This window comes from Mobula hypostoma, chromosome 3 (genome assembly GCF_963921235.1).
Source record: "Mobula hypostoma chromosome 3, sMobHyp1.1, whole genome shotgun sequence".
Lineage (NCBI taxonomy): Eukaryota > Metazoa > Chordata > Chondrichthyes > Myliobatiformes > Myliobatidae > Mobula > Mobula hypostoma.
This window is the reverse complement of record NC_086099.1, coordinates 158,851,144-158,867,979: the sequence shown is the minus strand read 5'-3', so window position 1 is coordinate 158,867,979 and position 16,836 is coordinate 158,851,144. Positions and strand designations below refer to the sequence as shown.

At 44.6% G+C, this 16,836-nt stretch overlaps 1 protein-coding gene across 1 annotated transcript in view; it reads left to right on the top strand.

Annotated features, from left to right (window-relative positions):
• Window positions 1-16,836, top strand: part of LOC134344350 (insulin-like growth factor-binding protein 4) — a 125,868-nt gene that overhangs the window by 92,784 nt on the left and 16,248 nt on the right. The window contains exon 3 of the mRNA XM_063043989.1: window positions 10,693-10,821. Within this exon, the coding sequence (XP_062900059.1) occupies window positions 10,693-10,821 (129 nt within the window). The remainder of the gene's footprint in view (window positions 1-10,692; window positions 10,822-16,836) is intronic.

Genomic DNA, 16,836 nt, shown 5'->3' with positions numbered 1-16,836 from the left:
TGAATTAAATACATGTTAATACACTTAGCCTGTAAAATGTCATTAACAGGGTGAGACTATTTAAATTCCTCTTTATATACATTGCTATCTGTAAAGGCCGATTTGTTCTGTGAAAATAGATAGTTATTTCAGTCAATTGCCATTATTCGGGCAGATTATTACTTATATGGGGAAAGAATTCAAAGTTCTGAGATGCAGCGGGACTTGGGAGTCCTCGTACAGGATACCCTTAAGGTTAACCTCCAGGTTGAGTCGGTGGTGAAGAAGGCAAATGCAATATTGGCATTCATTTCTAGAGGAATAGAGTATAGGAGCAGGGATGTGATGTTGAGGCTCTATAAGGCGCTGGTGAGACCTCATTCGGAGTACTGTGGGCAGTTTTGGTCTCCTTATTTAAGAAAGGATGTGCTGACGTTGGAGAGGGTACAGAGAAGATTCACTAGAATGATTCTGGGAATGAGAGGGTTAACATACGAGGAACGTTTGTCCGCTCTTGGACTGTATTCCTTGCAGTTTAGAAGAATGAGGGGAGACCTCATAGAAACATTTCGAATGTTGAAAGGCATGGACAGAGTGGATGTGGCAAAATTGTTTCCCATGATGGGGGAGTCTAGTACGAGAGGGCATGACTTAAGGATTGAAGGGCGCCCATTCAGAACAGAAATGCGAAGAAATTTTTTTAGTCAGAGGGTGGTGAACCTATGGAATTTGTTGCAGTGGAGGCCAGGTCATTGGGTGTATTTAAGGCAGAGATTGATAGGTATCTGAGTAGCCAGGGCATCAAAGGTTATGGTGAGAAGGCGGGGGAGTGGGACTAAATGGGAGAATGGATCAGCTCATGATAAAATGGCGGAGCAGACTTGATGGGCTGAATGGCCGACTTCGGCTCCTTTGTCTTATGGTCTTATGGTCTTATTCAAACTGTAAGAGCTATCACTATAGAAAACGTGATGCTTTTATGCACTGGGCACAGTTTCATTTTCAGGAAAGGCAAACAACAGGAATTCTGCAGATGCTGGAAATTCAAGCAACACGAATCAAAGTTGCTGGTGAACGCAGCAGGCCAGGCAGCATCTCTAGGAAGAGGTACAGTCGACGTTTCAGGCCGAGAGACCCTTCGTCAGGAGTCCTGATGAAGGGTCTCGGCCTGAAACGTTGACTGTACCTCTTCCTAGAGATGCTGCCTGGCCTGCTGCGTTCACCAGCAACTTTGATGTGTGTTCCTTCATTTTCAGGATGCGGCTTGATAACAGTTCATTCAAATTCGTTGAAAATTCCTGTCTGTATGTGATATAAATCCATTTATTTTTTTTAATGTATTTGTTTTTCAAGCCATTGTGCCACAATATAAAATGCTTCTTCCTTGATTGGAAGGGTGTGTGGTTAAAATGTAAGCACAGACTCATTGCAGGACTGGAGGAGGCCATTTGGCCCATCATGTCCATGCTTTATCTCTGTCTGAGCAACTCACTAGTTCTATCCATTAGTTCTTTCTATGTATTCCTGTAAATTCCCACTTGAAGGTTGAAATAGAATCTACTTTAACATATGTTGACTAATAAATATTTTCTTCCTATCACTATTAACTTTCTTTGTAACTTCCACCATCTTTAACAGGATCCTAACCATCAAACACATCTTTACCTTCCACCTGCAACCCCACCACTGTTTGCAAGCAGACAAATGCCACATCTGCCCATTCACCTCCTCCCTCACCACAATTCAGGGCCGCAAGCAATCCTTCCAGTCAGCAACACTCTACCTCCGAGTCAGTTGGGATCATCTACTGTATTCGGTGCTCCCAGTGTGCCTCCTCTACATCGATGAGACCCACCATAAATTGAGGGACACTTTGTCGAGCACCTTTGCTCTGTCTACAACAAACAGGATTTCGCTGTGGCCAACCATTTTGATTCCACTTCCCATTTGCATTCCAATATGTCGGTCCATGTCTTCCTCTACTGCCATGATGAGACCACTCTCAGGTTGAAGGAGCAACACCTCATATTGTACTTGGGTGGCCTTCAAACTGACAGCGTGAACATCAATTTCTCTAACTTCTGGTCATTTCTTCCCCCCTGCCACTTCTTCTTTTTCCATTCCTCATTCTGGCTCCCTTCCTACATCTTCTCTTCTCCTCACCTAGCTATCACCTCCTTCTGGTGCCCCTTTATATCTACTATATGTTTGCCCACCCATCCATTTATATCCTTCTGCATTTTATCATATTCCTTTTTGCAGTTTGTATTACTGCTTTTGAGACATAAGCAAATTCAGAAATCATGGCCTGTCGTACATAGGTCATTTATTACACAAGCAATGACCACAACACTAATTCCTGAGGAATGCCACCTTCTTTCATCCAACTATTAACCACAATCCTCTGCATCTTTTTCTTAGCCAAATCTATGTCCATGCTATCACCATGTCTTTCATGCCTCAACTTTGCTAATGAGTCTTCAATATGGCATCTTATCCTACGGCCTTCTGAAAATTACTGTGCACCACAATGACTGCATTATTCTCTTCAATTCTATCTATCATCTCTTGAAAAATTCTGTCAGATTTCCCTTAAACACTTCCATGATGGTTTGCTTTGTTGATCCAACTTCAGCCAGGTTATTATTAATTCTATCTCACATTTTTGTCAAAACTAATTTTAAATTGCACATGGCAAGGTGCAAGATTACAATTTGATTTGTGTCACTGTAGTAAAATGTCCGGCTGCTACTTAAGTACTCAAATAACCAAGCCAACATTGAGAATCAATGCACGGATCACAATCACTGCTGCAATTTGCCTTTCATTGAATGTATCTTGTATCAACCAAAGTGCAAATGGTCAATGGAAAATATATTTGCTATAGTATAGTTTTTAGTGGATAAATTACAGTGGTGTGGATACTGCATTGACATTATTGCTTCTGACTATGCTTCTTCTTCCCCCACTCTTCTCAGAAAAATAGGCCTACAAAGTAGAGAGGTCAGTGACTTCAGTGCTTAAATAGCCAAGGCTTTATTGATCCTTTAGGAAAACATCTGATATCTTCAAAGTGGGATTGTTTTCATCTTTTTTTTCACTAACAGACTGTATTATCTTAAATCTACAGACAAAAATTACAAAGATCACAGATTTCAATTATTCCTAAAAATGCAGGAAAAAAAACCACGAGGCACCACGGTGGTGTAGCGGCAAATGTGACGCCATGAGGGCTTGGGGCATCAGAGTTCAAAGTTCAGTTCTGGTGCCGTCTCTAAGGCGTTTGTACATTCTCTCCATGACCATGTGTGTTTCGTCCGGGTCCTCTGGTTTCCACCGATAGTTCAAAGATGGTACTGGTTGGTAGGTTAACTGATCATTGTAAATTGTCCTGTGATTAGGCTAGAGTTAAAAAGGTGGGTTGCTGGGCAGCTCGTTGGGCCAGAAGGGCCTACTCCAGGCTATATCTCTAAATAAGTAAAATAAAATGCTGGAGTTCTTGAATGGATCTCACAGATTTAATTTAGCTATGGAGACAAGAGCTGAATTGCAGAGGATTAGTGATTGCTACTTCTCTTGTTATTGTCCAGTGAGGCAATAGAGGGGGCCCTAGTGAAAATTAAACCAAGCTGGGTAATGTCCAAATCTCTGCATTAGCTAGATTTGTGCTAAAAACCGATTGACAAAATAAATACAAAGGAATCTCCAGCAAGAAAATATTCAGTCAGTCGCTTAAACTTCAGCCAAAATACTCAACAACTTAATACCATCTACAAGTTTAAAGGACGATACTCAGTACAAGGCCGTACTCAGACAGGTCAGACTGGAGGGCTCATCTACTGCGGCTATTTGGAAGGAACATAAGAATACAACCTCCCAACAGTCAATGGGATTTAGAAGAGCAAATGTGTAGAGTGATAGCAGATAGCTGCAAGAAAAATAAGATTGTGATAGTAAGTAACTTTAACTCTTCAAGTATTGACTGGGTCTCCCATATTGTAAAATGACTGGATGGGTAAGACTTTGTCAAATGTGTTCAGGAAAGTTTCCTTATCAATGTATAAAAGGTCCAACTGGAGAAAGTATGACACTGGATCTACCATTAGTGAACAAGACAGGACAGGTGTCAGAAGTAGATCTAGTAATCATAATTCCATTAGTTTCAAGATAATTATAGAGAAGGATAGGACTGGTCCACACGTTGAGATTATAAATTGGAGAAAGAGCAATTCTGATGGCATCAGAGAGGATCTGGCAAGTGTTTATTGGGACTGGCTGTTTTCTGATAAAGGATGCTTGGCAAATAGGAGGTCTTCAAAACTAAAATTTTGGGAGTACAGAGTTTATTTATTTATTGAGATACAGCGTGGAGAAGGCCCTTCTGCCCCTTTGAGGTTGTTACGCAACAACCCTCGATTTAACCCTAGCCTAATCACAGGACAATTTACAATAACCAATTAATGATCAGCTTTGTACTGTGGGAGGAAACCAGAGCACCTGGAGGAAATCCATGCCATAATGGGGAGCACACACAGACTCCTTACAGATGACACCAGAACTGAACTCCGAGTTCCAAAGCCCTGAGCTGAAACAGCGTCACGCTAACCGCTATGCTACTATGGCAACCAGTTTGTATATCCCTGTTAGAGTAAAAGGCAAGCCTAACAGGTTTACGAAACCTTGGTTTCCAAGGAGTATTGTAGTCATGGTTAAAAAGAAGAAACTGGTGCATATCAACAATGGGCAGAAATAAACAAATATGGTGGTTGACAATTAGAAGAAATGCAAGAGAATAGTTGAGAGGGAAATTGGGATGGGTAAAAACGGTATGAGGTTGCTCTGACATATAGGGTGAAGGAGAATCCCAAGGGCTTCCGCAGATGTAGTTAGTGCAAAGGGATAGAATTGGTCCACATAAAGATCAGTATGGTTTTCTGTGCATGGAGCTGAAAGAGATGGCACAGACCTTAAATGGATTTTTTTGCACCTGTATTTACTTGGGAGACAGACACAGAATCCATAGAGGTGACACATAACAGTAATGAGGTCACGGACCATATCTGGTTTGCAGGGACTTTAGCAAGGCCTTTGACAAATTCTGCTTAGGGGACTGGTCCAGAGGGTTTGGTCGCTTGGTTTTCAGTATGAAGTAGGAAATCGGATTCAATATTGGCTTAGCAGAAAAAGCCAGAGAGTGGTACTAGATGGATGCAATACAATGTTAAAACATGCGTGGTCATGCACTTTGGTGGAAGAATAAACACGCAGACTATTATTTAGATGAGGAGAAAATTCAAAATGCAGAGATGCAAAGGGACTTGGGAGTCCTTGTACAGGATACCCTAAAGGTTAACCTCCAGGCTGAGTCAGTGGTGAAGAAGGTGAATGCAATATTGGCATTCGTCTCTAAAGGTATAGAATATAAGAGCAGGGATGTGATGTTGAGGCCCTCATGAGATCACACTTGGAGTTTTGGGCTCCTTATTTTAGAAAGGATATACTGACATTGGAGAAGTCTCAGAGAAGATTCACGAGAATGATTCTAAGAATGAAAGGGTTACTATATGAGAAACATCTGGCAGCTCTTGGGCTGTATTCCCTGGAGTTCAGGAGAATGAAGGGGGAATCTCATAGAAACATTCCAAATGTTAAAAGGCCTGAACAGATTAGATATGGCAAAGTTATTTTCCATGGTAGGGGAGTCTAGGACAAATGGGCATGACTTCAGGATTGAAAGACGTCCATTTAGAACAAAGATGCAAAGAAATTACTAGTCAGAGGATGGTAAATCGGTGGAATTTGTTGCCATGAGTGGCTGTGGAGGTCAAATCATTGGGGTGCATTTAAGGCAGAGATAGATAGGTTTTTGATTAGCCAGAGCATCAAAGGATATGGAGAGAAGGCAGGGGAGTGGGGATAACTGGAAGAATTGGATCAGCCCATGATTGAATGGCAGAGCAGACTCGATGGGCTGAATGGCCTACTTCTGTTCCAATATCTTATGGTCTATGGTCTTTATGGTCATATGATGCCTTTCCCATTGGTGGAGATGACCAGTGGTGTGCCATAGGGATCAGTGCATGGTCAGCAAATTTGCGGATTACACTAGGATTGGGGGCATGGTGGACAGCAAGGAAGGTTCTCAAAGTTTGCAGAGTGACCTGGACCAGCTGGAAAAATGGGCCAAAAAGTGGCAACAGGAATTTAATGCGGACAAGTGTGAGGTGTTGCCCTTTGGGAGGATAAACCAGGGTAGAACAGGTTAGGTCTTTATTCCCTGGAAAATAGGAGGATAAGGGAAGATTTCGAAGAGAAATAAAAATATACATGGGGTATAGATAGGGTAAATGTAAGTAGGCTTTTCCCACTGAGATTGAGTGAGATTAGAACTAGAGGTCATAGGTTAAGGTTGAAAGGTAAAGTATTGAAGGGGAACTGGAATGGGAAGTTATTTGTCACAATCAGAATCAGGTTTATTATTTCTAGTGTAGGTTATGAGATGTATTTTTGTCCCGCAGCAGTAAACTGGAATACATAATATATACTATAAATCACAATAAAAATTAAATAAATAGTGCAAAAATTTCAAACATGGTGAGGTAGTATTCGTGAGCTGCTGGAGGAGGGGAAGACACCATCCGTAAAACACTGAGTGTGTCTCTTCAGGCTGCAATACCTTCACTCAGGTGGTAGTAAGGAGGACATGTCCTAGATGGTGAGGATCCTTAATGATGAATAACACCTTTCTGAGGCATCGTAAGCCATTTCAGGCTTTCTGAAGTACCCATGGCTGTGACCATAGATTTCAGCTGTAGTAGTCCTAAATATGAACGCTTGATGATTCCCTTCGGAGCTGCTCACAAAGAGTTGCCACTCTCTGGTGGCATCTTTATGGATGGGGGTGGGTATGAAGGACTATGGTGCAGGTAAGGGTCAATTGGACTAGGTCCCATACTACCAGGTTCAGAAGAAGTTGTTATCCCCCTGCAACTATCAAGCTTCTGAACCAGCAGTCATCTCTATTCTGAACTGCTTCTACATACTACAGACTAACTTTCAAGGAGTCTACAAATTATGTTCTCGGTAGTATTTGTTTACTTATTTATTTATTTTCACATTTTGTCTTCTTTTGCATATTGGTTGTCTGTCAGTCTTGGTTAATGTATAGTTGTTCTTAAGTTCTGTTACCTTTCTTTATTTTCCTGAAAAAGCCTACAACAAAATGAATCTCAAGGTAGCATATGTTGACATAACATACTTTGATAATACATTTACTTTGATGAGCAGAACAACAGTTCAGCATGGACTAGATGGGCCAATAGCCCTGTTTCTATGTTGTAGTACTCTATGACACCGCAGTCTCCATCTCTACCTCCCAACTCTCATGCCATCCTGACTCAGAAGCAAGTACCATGTTTTCAGAGTTTCTGGATCAAACCATATATTTCTATGTAACACCATCAGGTAGTATCTTTACCACAATGTCTCAGTGGATACAGATGGGAAGTCAAAGTAATTTTTAAAAAACACATGTGGACAATAGAGCAGTTGATTCTTCAACTACAAAAAATGCACTATTGGTTTGCAATGATCACTGGAATGAAAAGTAAAAGTGAACTACAGGATTAAAATTAGAATCATCTAGTATTTATAAAGCACTTGCATCATTGTAAAACAGGACATGGTGCTTCACAGCAAACGTTGACCAGGCCATTGAAGGAGATTTTAAGGTAGATGATCAGGAGTCTAGTCAGCAGATTTTAGGTTGCACCTTAAAGAAGCAATGAGCAGAAATATTTAGGGATGGGTTACCACCTTTAGGGTCAATGCAACTGAACATATAGCTGCTAATGGCAAGGTGATTACATTTAAGAATGAGCAGTATGGCATCACAGAATTCTTAGCGATCTGTTGGGACTGAAGAGACTACAGAGACAGAACTATGAGGGTTTAGAAGACATGGACTAGGCAATTAAAATAGAAGTGCAATTCACTAGGATCCAGTGAAAGTCACTGAGCACAATGTTAGTGGGTTTGGTACAATTAGGGTCTGGAAGACAAAGTTTTAGATGATTTCAGGTATATTGACGTTGATATATGTTAACTTAGCCAGGTCAGAATAAAGGAAGTGTTGCAGGAGGCAGTCACACAGCATCAGTTCATCCCAAAGAAGAATAAGAAGAAGCATTCTATAGGGAGGATAAGGCAATTGTGGCTGACAAACGCAGTCAAATAAAGTTGAAAAGCAAAAAATGAGGCCATACAATATAACTAAAATTAGTGGGGAGATAGAGAATTGGGAAGCTTTTAAAAGCTATCTGAAGTCAATTCAAAAAGCAGTAAGGAGAGGAAATATGAAATATGAAGATAAACTAGCCAATAATACAAAAGAGGACACCAAAAGCTTTTCAGATATATAGAGAGTAAAAGAAAGGCAAGAATGGACTTTGGTTTGCTGGAAAATGATGCTGTAGTAATGGGGAAAAGAAATTGTGGACAAACTGAATGAGGTAGATCTCTTTGAAATGTACAGAATATTGAAAGGCCTGGCTATATTAGACATTAAGAGGATGTGTTCCATAATGGAACATGGTGCGTGGTAGGTCATGTTTGACCAATCTATTGGAGTTTTTCGAGGAGGTTACCAGGAAAGTGGATGAAGGGAAGACAGTGGATATTGTCTACATGGATTTCAGTAAGGCCTTTGACAAGGTCCCACATGGGAGGTTAGTTAGGAAAATTCAGTCGCTAGGTATACACAAGAGGTGGTAAATTGGATTAGACATTGGCTCAATGGAAGAAGCCAAAGGGTGGTAGTAGAGAATTGCTTCTCCGAGTGGAGGCCTGTGACTAGTGGTGTGCCACAGGGATCAGTGCTGGGTCCATTGTTATTTGTCATCTATATCAATGATCTGGATGATAATGTGGTAAATTGAATCAGCAAATTTGCTGATGATACAAAGATTGGAGGTGTAGTAGACAGTGAGGAAGGTTTTCAGAGCCTGCAGAGGGACTTGGACTAGTTGGGGTGAAAAATGGCGGATGGAGTTTAATACAAACAAGTGTGAGGTATTGCACGTTGGAAGGACAAACCAAGGTAGAACATACAGGGTTAATGGTAAGGCACTGAGGAGTACAGTAGAACAGAGGGATATGGGAATACAGTTACAAAATTCCCTAAAAGTGGCGTCACAGGTAGATAGGGTCACAAAGAGAGCTTTTGGTACATTGGCCTTTATTAATCAAAGTATTGAGTATAAGAGCTGGAATGTTATGATGAGGTTGTATAAGGCATTGGTGAGGCCGAATCTGGAGTACTGTGTTCAGTTTTGGTCATCAAATTACAGGAAGGATATAAATAAGGTTGAAAGAGTGCAGAGAAGGTTTACAAGGATGTTGCCGGGACTTGAGAAATTCAGTTACAGAGAAAGGTTGAATAGGTTAGGGCTTTATTCCCTGGAGCGTAGAAGAATGAGGGGAGATTTGATAGAGGTATATACAATTATGATGGGTATAGACAGAGTGAATGCAAGCAGGCTTTTTCCACTGAGGCAAGGGGAGAAAAAAGCCAGAGGACATGGGTTAAGGGTGAGGGGGGGAAAAGTTTAAAGGGAACATTAGCCTGGGGCTTCTTCACCCAGAGAGTGGTGGGAGTATGGAATGAGCTGCCAGACAAGGTGCTAAATGCAGGTTCCTTTTTTAAAATTTAAGAATAAATTGGATAGATACATGGATGGGAGTTGTATGGAGGGATATGGTCTGTGCGCAGGTCAGTGGGACTAGGCAGAAAATGGTTCAGCACAGCCAAGAAGGGCCAAAAGGCCTGTTTCTGTGCTGTAGTTTTTCAATGGTTTCTATGGAAGAGCCTAAGGCACAAAAGTACAGCCTCAGAAGAGGACTTTGCTTTTGAACAGAAATGAGGAAGAGTTTCTTAGCCAGAAGGTGTGAATCTGTGGAATTCATCACCACAGACAGCTTTGGAGACCAAGACATTGGATAAGTTTAAGGAGGAGGTTGATAGGTTCTTGATTAGTAAGGGTGACAAAGGTTATGAGGAAAAGGGTGGAGAATAGAGTTCAGAAGAATAATAAATAAGCCATGGGACTCGATGGGCCGAATTGCATAATTCTGCTACTGTGTCATGTAGCCTTAAGATCTGGCTGAAGCATTCAACTTTGTTATTTATTTTTCCACAGATTTCAAGTAGATAATTTTATTTTATTCCAGACATGGCCCAACTTTTCCCAATTTATGATGGCATGACTAAAATGGATTCTGGATTTTGATATCAATGATTATCTAATATAACTCAGAGTTCAATTCCAGCGCTGTCTGTAAGCAGTTTGTTTGTTCTCTTCGTGACGGCGTGGGTTTCTTCCGGGTGCTCCGGTTTCCAACGACAGTCCAATAACATCTGGGTTAGGAGGTCAATTGATCATTGTAAATTGTCCTGTAATTAGGCTAGTGTTACATAAGTGGGTTTCTGGGTGGTGCGGTTCCTAGGGCTGAAAGGGCCTGCCCTGCACAGTATCTCTAAATAAGATAAGTAATAAATTAATTGATTAAATGGAATGTACCACAGAATTAAAAATCATATTTAACAAGGAAAGAGTAAAAATGCATTTATAATTCACTATCAGTTTTGGAGAAATGATTATATATTGCCTTAGAAGGACAAAGTCATAATAATAATAATCTTCTCTTTTTACCCAGGGGCCATGTCAGGAGGAAATGCAGCGAGCAATTGACAGGATTATCCTGGCACAACAGCGTACTAATGAGGACCTTTACAGATTTCACATTCCCAACTGCGATAAGAGAGGATTCTACAACCTCAAGCAGGTACATTCTTTCAAGGAACGGGGTGAACCCAAACGCAGGACACTGGCACGGAGATTGAGTTAGGATGCAGACAAGGGTGTGAGAGTGGCTGGAGCTGGACGGCAAACAGGAGGGTGAACAGGAAAGCAGGAAGCAGGCAGAACTTACTTTGACACAGAGCGTAGAAAGGCAAGCGGTAGACAATACTCTTCTTGACACGGAGAGACGGAGTTACACATGTAAACCTCAGTACTGAAGTAAAACTTAGAATATGTATCTTGACATGGAGAGATGGAGTTACACAGGTTACCTCAGTACTGAAGTAAATCTTAGAATCCTTATCTTGACATGGAGAGACAGAGTTATGCAGGTAACCTCGGTACTGAAGTAAAATTTAGAACACACAATCCTAAACAGCCAGGAACGTTAATCACCACACTGGTTAAAACAATGATCTGAAAACGAGTGGATGCAAATATGCTGCAGGTCTTCATGAGAATCAGTTGTGTCACCATCAAAGGGAATTAGGAGAAAATGGGGAATTAATGGTTGGGACTGTGACAATACCCCACCCCCTCAATGGGAGCCTCCGGGCGAACTACCATGCTTATCCAGATTATCACAATGGAAATCTCAGATGAGGGAAGGGTCCGAGAGGAAGGAGCAGGAAATCCAGGTGTGCTCCTCAGGACCGTATCCCTCCCAGTTGACCAGGTACTGGAGACCCCTGCCTCGGCGGCACACATCCAGTATTCGCCGGACGGTGTAAACTGGGTAGTCGTCAATGATCCGGGCGGGTGGAGGAGGTTCAGCAGGAGGGCACAAATGGCTGACAGACACAGGTTTCAGTGGGATATGTGGAACATGGGATGAATGTGCATGGATCTGGGCAGTCTGAGTTTGACCACTGAGGGGCTGATGAGGCTCACGATTTTGAGTGGTCCAATGTAACGAAGGGTGAGTTTCTTGGATTCGGTTTTGAGGGGGATGTCTCTTGAAGAGAGCCAAACCTTCTGCCCAGGCCGAAAGCTGGGCACAGGAATTCGATGGCGATCGGCCATCTCCCGGTTGCAGTCAGCTGAGTGGAGCAGGGCCGAGCGTGCATCCTTCCAGACCTTGCGGCACCAGCGGAGATGGGCCTGAACTGAAGGCACAGCCATGTTGTCTTCATGTGCAGGAAACAGAGGGGGTTGGTAACTGAGGGAGATTTCGAAGGGAGACATTCCGGTGGCAGTGCTGACCAGGCAGTTGTGGGCGTACTCTACCCAAGTGAGATGGGTGCTCCAGGATGACGGGTTGTTGGCAGATATGCAGCGCAGTGCTGCTTCCAAATTCTGATTTGCTCGTTCCGTTTGACCATTAGTCTGTGGATGGAAAAAGGACGACAGACTTACTGAAGCTCCGAGGGCTTGACAGAAGGAGTTCCAGACTTGAGAAATGAATTGGGGGCCCCGGTCAGAAACGATGTCAGAGGGAATCCCATGAAGGAGGAAGACGTGATGGACAAGGAGGTCGGCTGTTTCATGGGCTGTAGGGAGTTTGGGAAGGGCTATGAAGTGCATGGCTTTGGAGAATCAGTCCACCACGGTGAGTACAGCAGTGTTCCCATGTGAAGGGGGTGGTCCAGTGACGAAATCCAGAACAATGTGGGACCAAGGGCGGCCAGGGACAGGTAGGGGACGAAGCAGCCCAGCAGGTGGTCGATAGGGGGCTTTTCCGCGGGCACATACAGAACAGGCAGAGACAAAGGAACAGGTGTCAGTATCCATGGTGGGCCACCAGAAATGTCGCTTCAGAAGGGACAGGATTCAATCAATTCCAGGATGGCAGGCGAACCGGGAAGTATGCCCCCACTGAAGAATCTGAGACTGGACAGAGTCGGGCATGAAGAGGTGATTGGGGGGTCCATTGCCTGGGTCAGGTTGAGTCCATTGGGCATCTTTGACTATGGATTCGATCTCCCAGGTGAGGGCAGCCACAACACAGGATGGTGGAAGGATGGTCTCGGGGTTGGGAAGGCCCTCCTCGGAGATGTATAGACGAGAGAGAGCATCTGGCTTCCCGTTCTTGGAACCAGGACGATAGGTGAGGGTGAATTTGAAATGACCAAAATATAGTGCCCAACAGGCTTGACGGGAGTTAAGGCGTTTAGCAGTTTGGATGTATGCCAGGTTCTCATGGTCCATCCAGACGATGAAAGGATGTTCTGCTCCCTCCAGCCAGTGCCTCCACTCCTCCAAGGCGAGTTTGATGGCCAGCAACTCCCGGTCCCCAACATCGTATTTCCATTCAGAACGGGATAGACGGCGAGAGAAGAAGGTGCAGGCTTAGAACCTTTGGTCTGGGACGGAGCGTTGGGAGAGGACCGCTCCCACCCCAGAGTCGGAGGTGTCGACTTCCACAATGAATTGGCAAGAGGAATCAGGTTGGACCAGGATGGGAGCGGAGGTGAAAGGCCTCTTCAGCTCCGAGAAGGCTGAGTCCACTTCGGGGGTCCAGTGGAAGGGGGCCGCAGGAGAGGTGAGCTGAGTAAGGGGCGCTGCCACCCGGCTGTAGTCCCTGATAAAGTGATGGTAGAAGTCTGCAAACCACAGAAATCGCTGGAGTTGCTTGAGCATCGTGGGTTTTGGCCACTCCGCCACCGCTCGGATCTTTTCGGGATCCGCCCTCACCTGCCCGCTCTCGATGATGTACCCCAGGAAACTGACAGAACGGGCATGGAAATCACACTTCTCTGCCTTAATAAATAGCTTGTTCTCCAAAAGCCTCTGAAGAACCTGACGGACATGGTGGTTGTGCTCCTGAAGATTACGGGAGAAGATTAAGATGTCGTCCAAATAAACAAAAACAAAACGGTTAATAAAGTCCCTAAGGACATCATTTACCAGGGCTTGGAAGACGGCGGGGGCATTGGTGAGACTGAATGGCATGACCAGATATTCGAAGTGACCGAGGGGGGTGTTAGAAGCTGTTTTCCATTCATCCCCCTCCCTTATCTTGACCGAGTGATAGGCATTCCGCAAGTCCAATTTAGAGAAAATTGTGGCTCCATGACAGGGCTTGAATGTTGAATCGATAAGGGGCAGGGGATATTCTTTATGGTGATATTGTTCAGGTCATAGTAGTCAATGCAGGGGCACAGTGAGTCATCTTTCTTCCCCACAAAGAAGAAACCTGTGCCTACAGGAGAAGATCAGGGTCAGATAATGCCAGCCGCAAGGAAGTCATTTATATAAGTCTCCATTGCTTCCCTTTCTGGTTGGGACAGGTTGTACAGCTGACTGGTGGGTAGTGAGGCTCTGGGGAGAAGGTCAATAGCGCAATCGTAAGGGCGATGTGGAGGCAGGGAAAGAGCCTGTTGCTTGCTAAAACACTTTTCCCAGACCGTGATACTCTACGGGAATCCTGGACAAGTTAGGGGGTTCAGAGGTGGATGAGGTCGCGGTGACCTCCACTGGGGAAAGGGCTGATTGTAGACAAGTAGAATGGCAGAACGAACTACAGCTGACTATTTTCCTGATGGGCCAGTTGACATGGGGGTTATGACGGCTTAACCAGGGGTAACCAAGAACAACAGGGGCTTGAGGAGAGGAAATTAAATTGAATTGTACCTGTTCCTGATGGTTTCCGGAGAGAAGGAGAAACAGGGGTTCTGTGCAGTGTGTGACTCAGGCCAGTAGTCTATTGTCCAGTGCCCGGGCTCCCAGGAGGGTACACAATGGCTCACGAGGAATTCCAGCTTGGAAAGCTAAGTTTTCATCCAAAAAGTTTCCCTCTGCGCCGGAACCACTAGTGCCAACAGAGGCAAGGACTGTTGATTGTCACACAAAGTGGCTTGAAGCTGCATCCGGGGTCGGGGTACGGAAGGGAATGTTGTCTGACTCACCAGGGTCCCCCCTGCCACTGGTGAGCCTTCCCTTTTTGGCCGAAGGGGGCAGGTGGCAAGGAAGAGACCGGACAAGCCGCAATATAGACACTCACCCGCTCTCACTCTCCGGAGTCTATCAGTGGGAGAAAGGCGGTTCTGTCCCAGCTGCATGGGCTCCTCTCCTGGGGCGGTGGAAACGTCAGGGCTGGGAGCTACTCTGGGAGCAGGAGGAGGAGAGAGGCTTGTTCTGGCAGGAGGCGGTATGAGTGCCGAGGAGTGGCCAAAGGTGGTGGACGACCAGTTCTCTCTCTATGGCGTTCTCGAAGGCGATTGTCCGACCTGGTGGCTAGGGAGATCAGGGAATCCAGGCTGTCTGTATCGTCTCTTGTCGCCAACTCGTCTTTCACCATGTCGCTGAGACTATTCCGAAATACCCCTTGGAGTGCCTCATTGTTTCACCCCGAGTCGGCCACCAACGTCCGGAACTCCACGGAATATTCGGCAGCACTGCCTGAGCCCTGACGGAGAGTGAGTAGACGCTTGACAGCATCTTTACCACGGACGGGGTGGTCAAAGATCCTTCTCATTTCTGCGATAAAAGTGGCGAAAGAAGAGCAGATATCCGGTTGATTATCCCAAACTGCTGTGGCCCACGCTAATGCACTTCCCCGCAGCAACCCCATGATATAAGCAATCTTTGACTTATCCGTGGAGTAAGTTGACGACTGCTGTTCAAACACCAGGGAGCACTGAAGGAGGAAGGCCCGGCACTTCCCCAAATCTCCAGCGTAGTGCTCCGGCTCAGTACGTGAGGCTGTCTGGGTGGGGGTGTCGGTGACATATGGGAGGTTGCCGCTACTGACCGTCTGGGCTGGCTTGGCTGTGTTTCAGCAGTGGGTTGAGTGAAGTGAGTGGAGACACGGTCCACCTGTTTACTGATCTGCGTGATGTGAGCAGACAGGGAACGGAGGTTTTCCATGACCTCCCGGAGGATTTGGTCGTGCGGTCCCAATAGGGAACCCTGGCTGGCGAGGGCTTGTTGAAGGGTGTATGTGTCCGCTGGGTTCATGATGGCCAGATCGTTCTGTTACAAGGAACAGGGTGAACCCAAACGCAGGACACTGAGACGGAGATTGAGTTAGGATGCAGACGAGGGTGTGAGAGTGGCTGGAGCTGAACGGAAAACAGGAGGGTGAACAGGAAAGCAGGAAGCAGGTAGAACTTATCTTGACAGGGAGCGTAGAAAGGCAAGCTGTAGGCAATACTTTCTTGACATGGAGAGACAGAGTTACACAGGTAAACCTCGGTAATTCCTATTATTACATGTGGGAGGGTGCGGAGATGGAGGTGACTTTGGGGTTCTAACATTTAACTGTCGTTCATTCTTTGGGGCACTCCTCTGTTTTCTTGGATGTTTGCGAAGAAAAAGCATTTCAGAATGCATATTGTACACATTTCTCTGACATTATATTGGACCTCTGTACCTTTGAATGTTCACCTTGATACCTCTGAAATACTGTGAAAGTATTTGCCTACATTACCTCCTTAGGCAGAGTATTCCAGTAAAAAATAATCCTCTTCTGCAACAAACAAGCAACTGTAGGAACTCAGTGGGTCAGGCAGCAGATGTGATCATCAAGTGTCTATTTCCCTCTACAGATGCTGCCTAGACTCAGAGTTCCCCCAACAGTTTGTTTGTTGCTCCAGATTCCAGCATCAGTCTCTTGCTTCTCCAAAATCTCCTTCAAATACCTTTTAAATCTCTTAATTCTTACCCCATGCCAATGTCTCTTATATGAATATGAAGTCAGCCCCTTCAGATTCAAGATAAAGCAAGCTGGATCTTTTCTTAGAACTGAAAGGTTCTGTCCTGGGCACCATCCTGATGAATTTCCTCTGCACCATCTGTAGTGCAATTACACCTTTTCTTTATTATTGCAATCAGAACTGGACACAGTACTCTAGTACCTCAACTTTGTAAAGTACCAACCTTTATAAAGTTGAACTATAGCCTCATGAAGGTGGGTATCTTGTAGGCCATCTCTACCACCATACCTGCCTGTATCGCACACGAATGTTTATTCCCTAGGTTCCTCACTGCTTCTGACGACAATACCCATCAGTCTGTCTCAGTCACTCTATGTTTGCAGAATTCTAACACTTCCAAC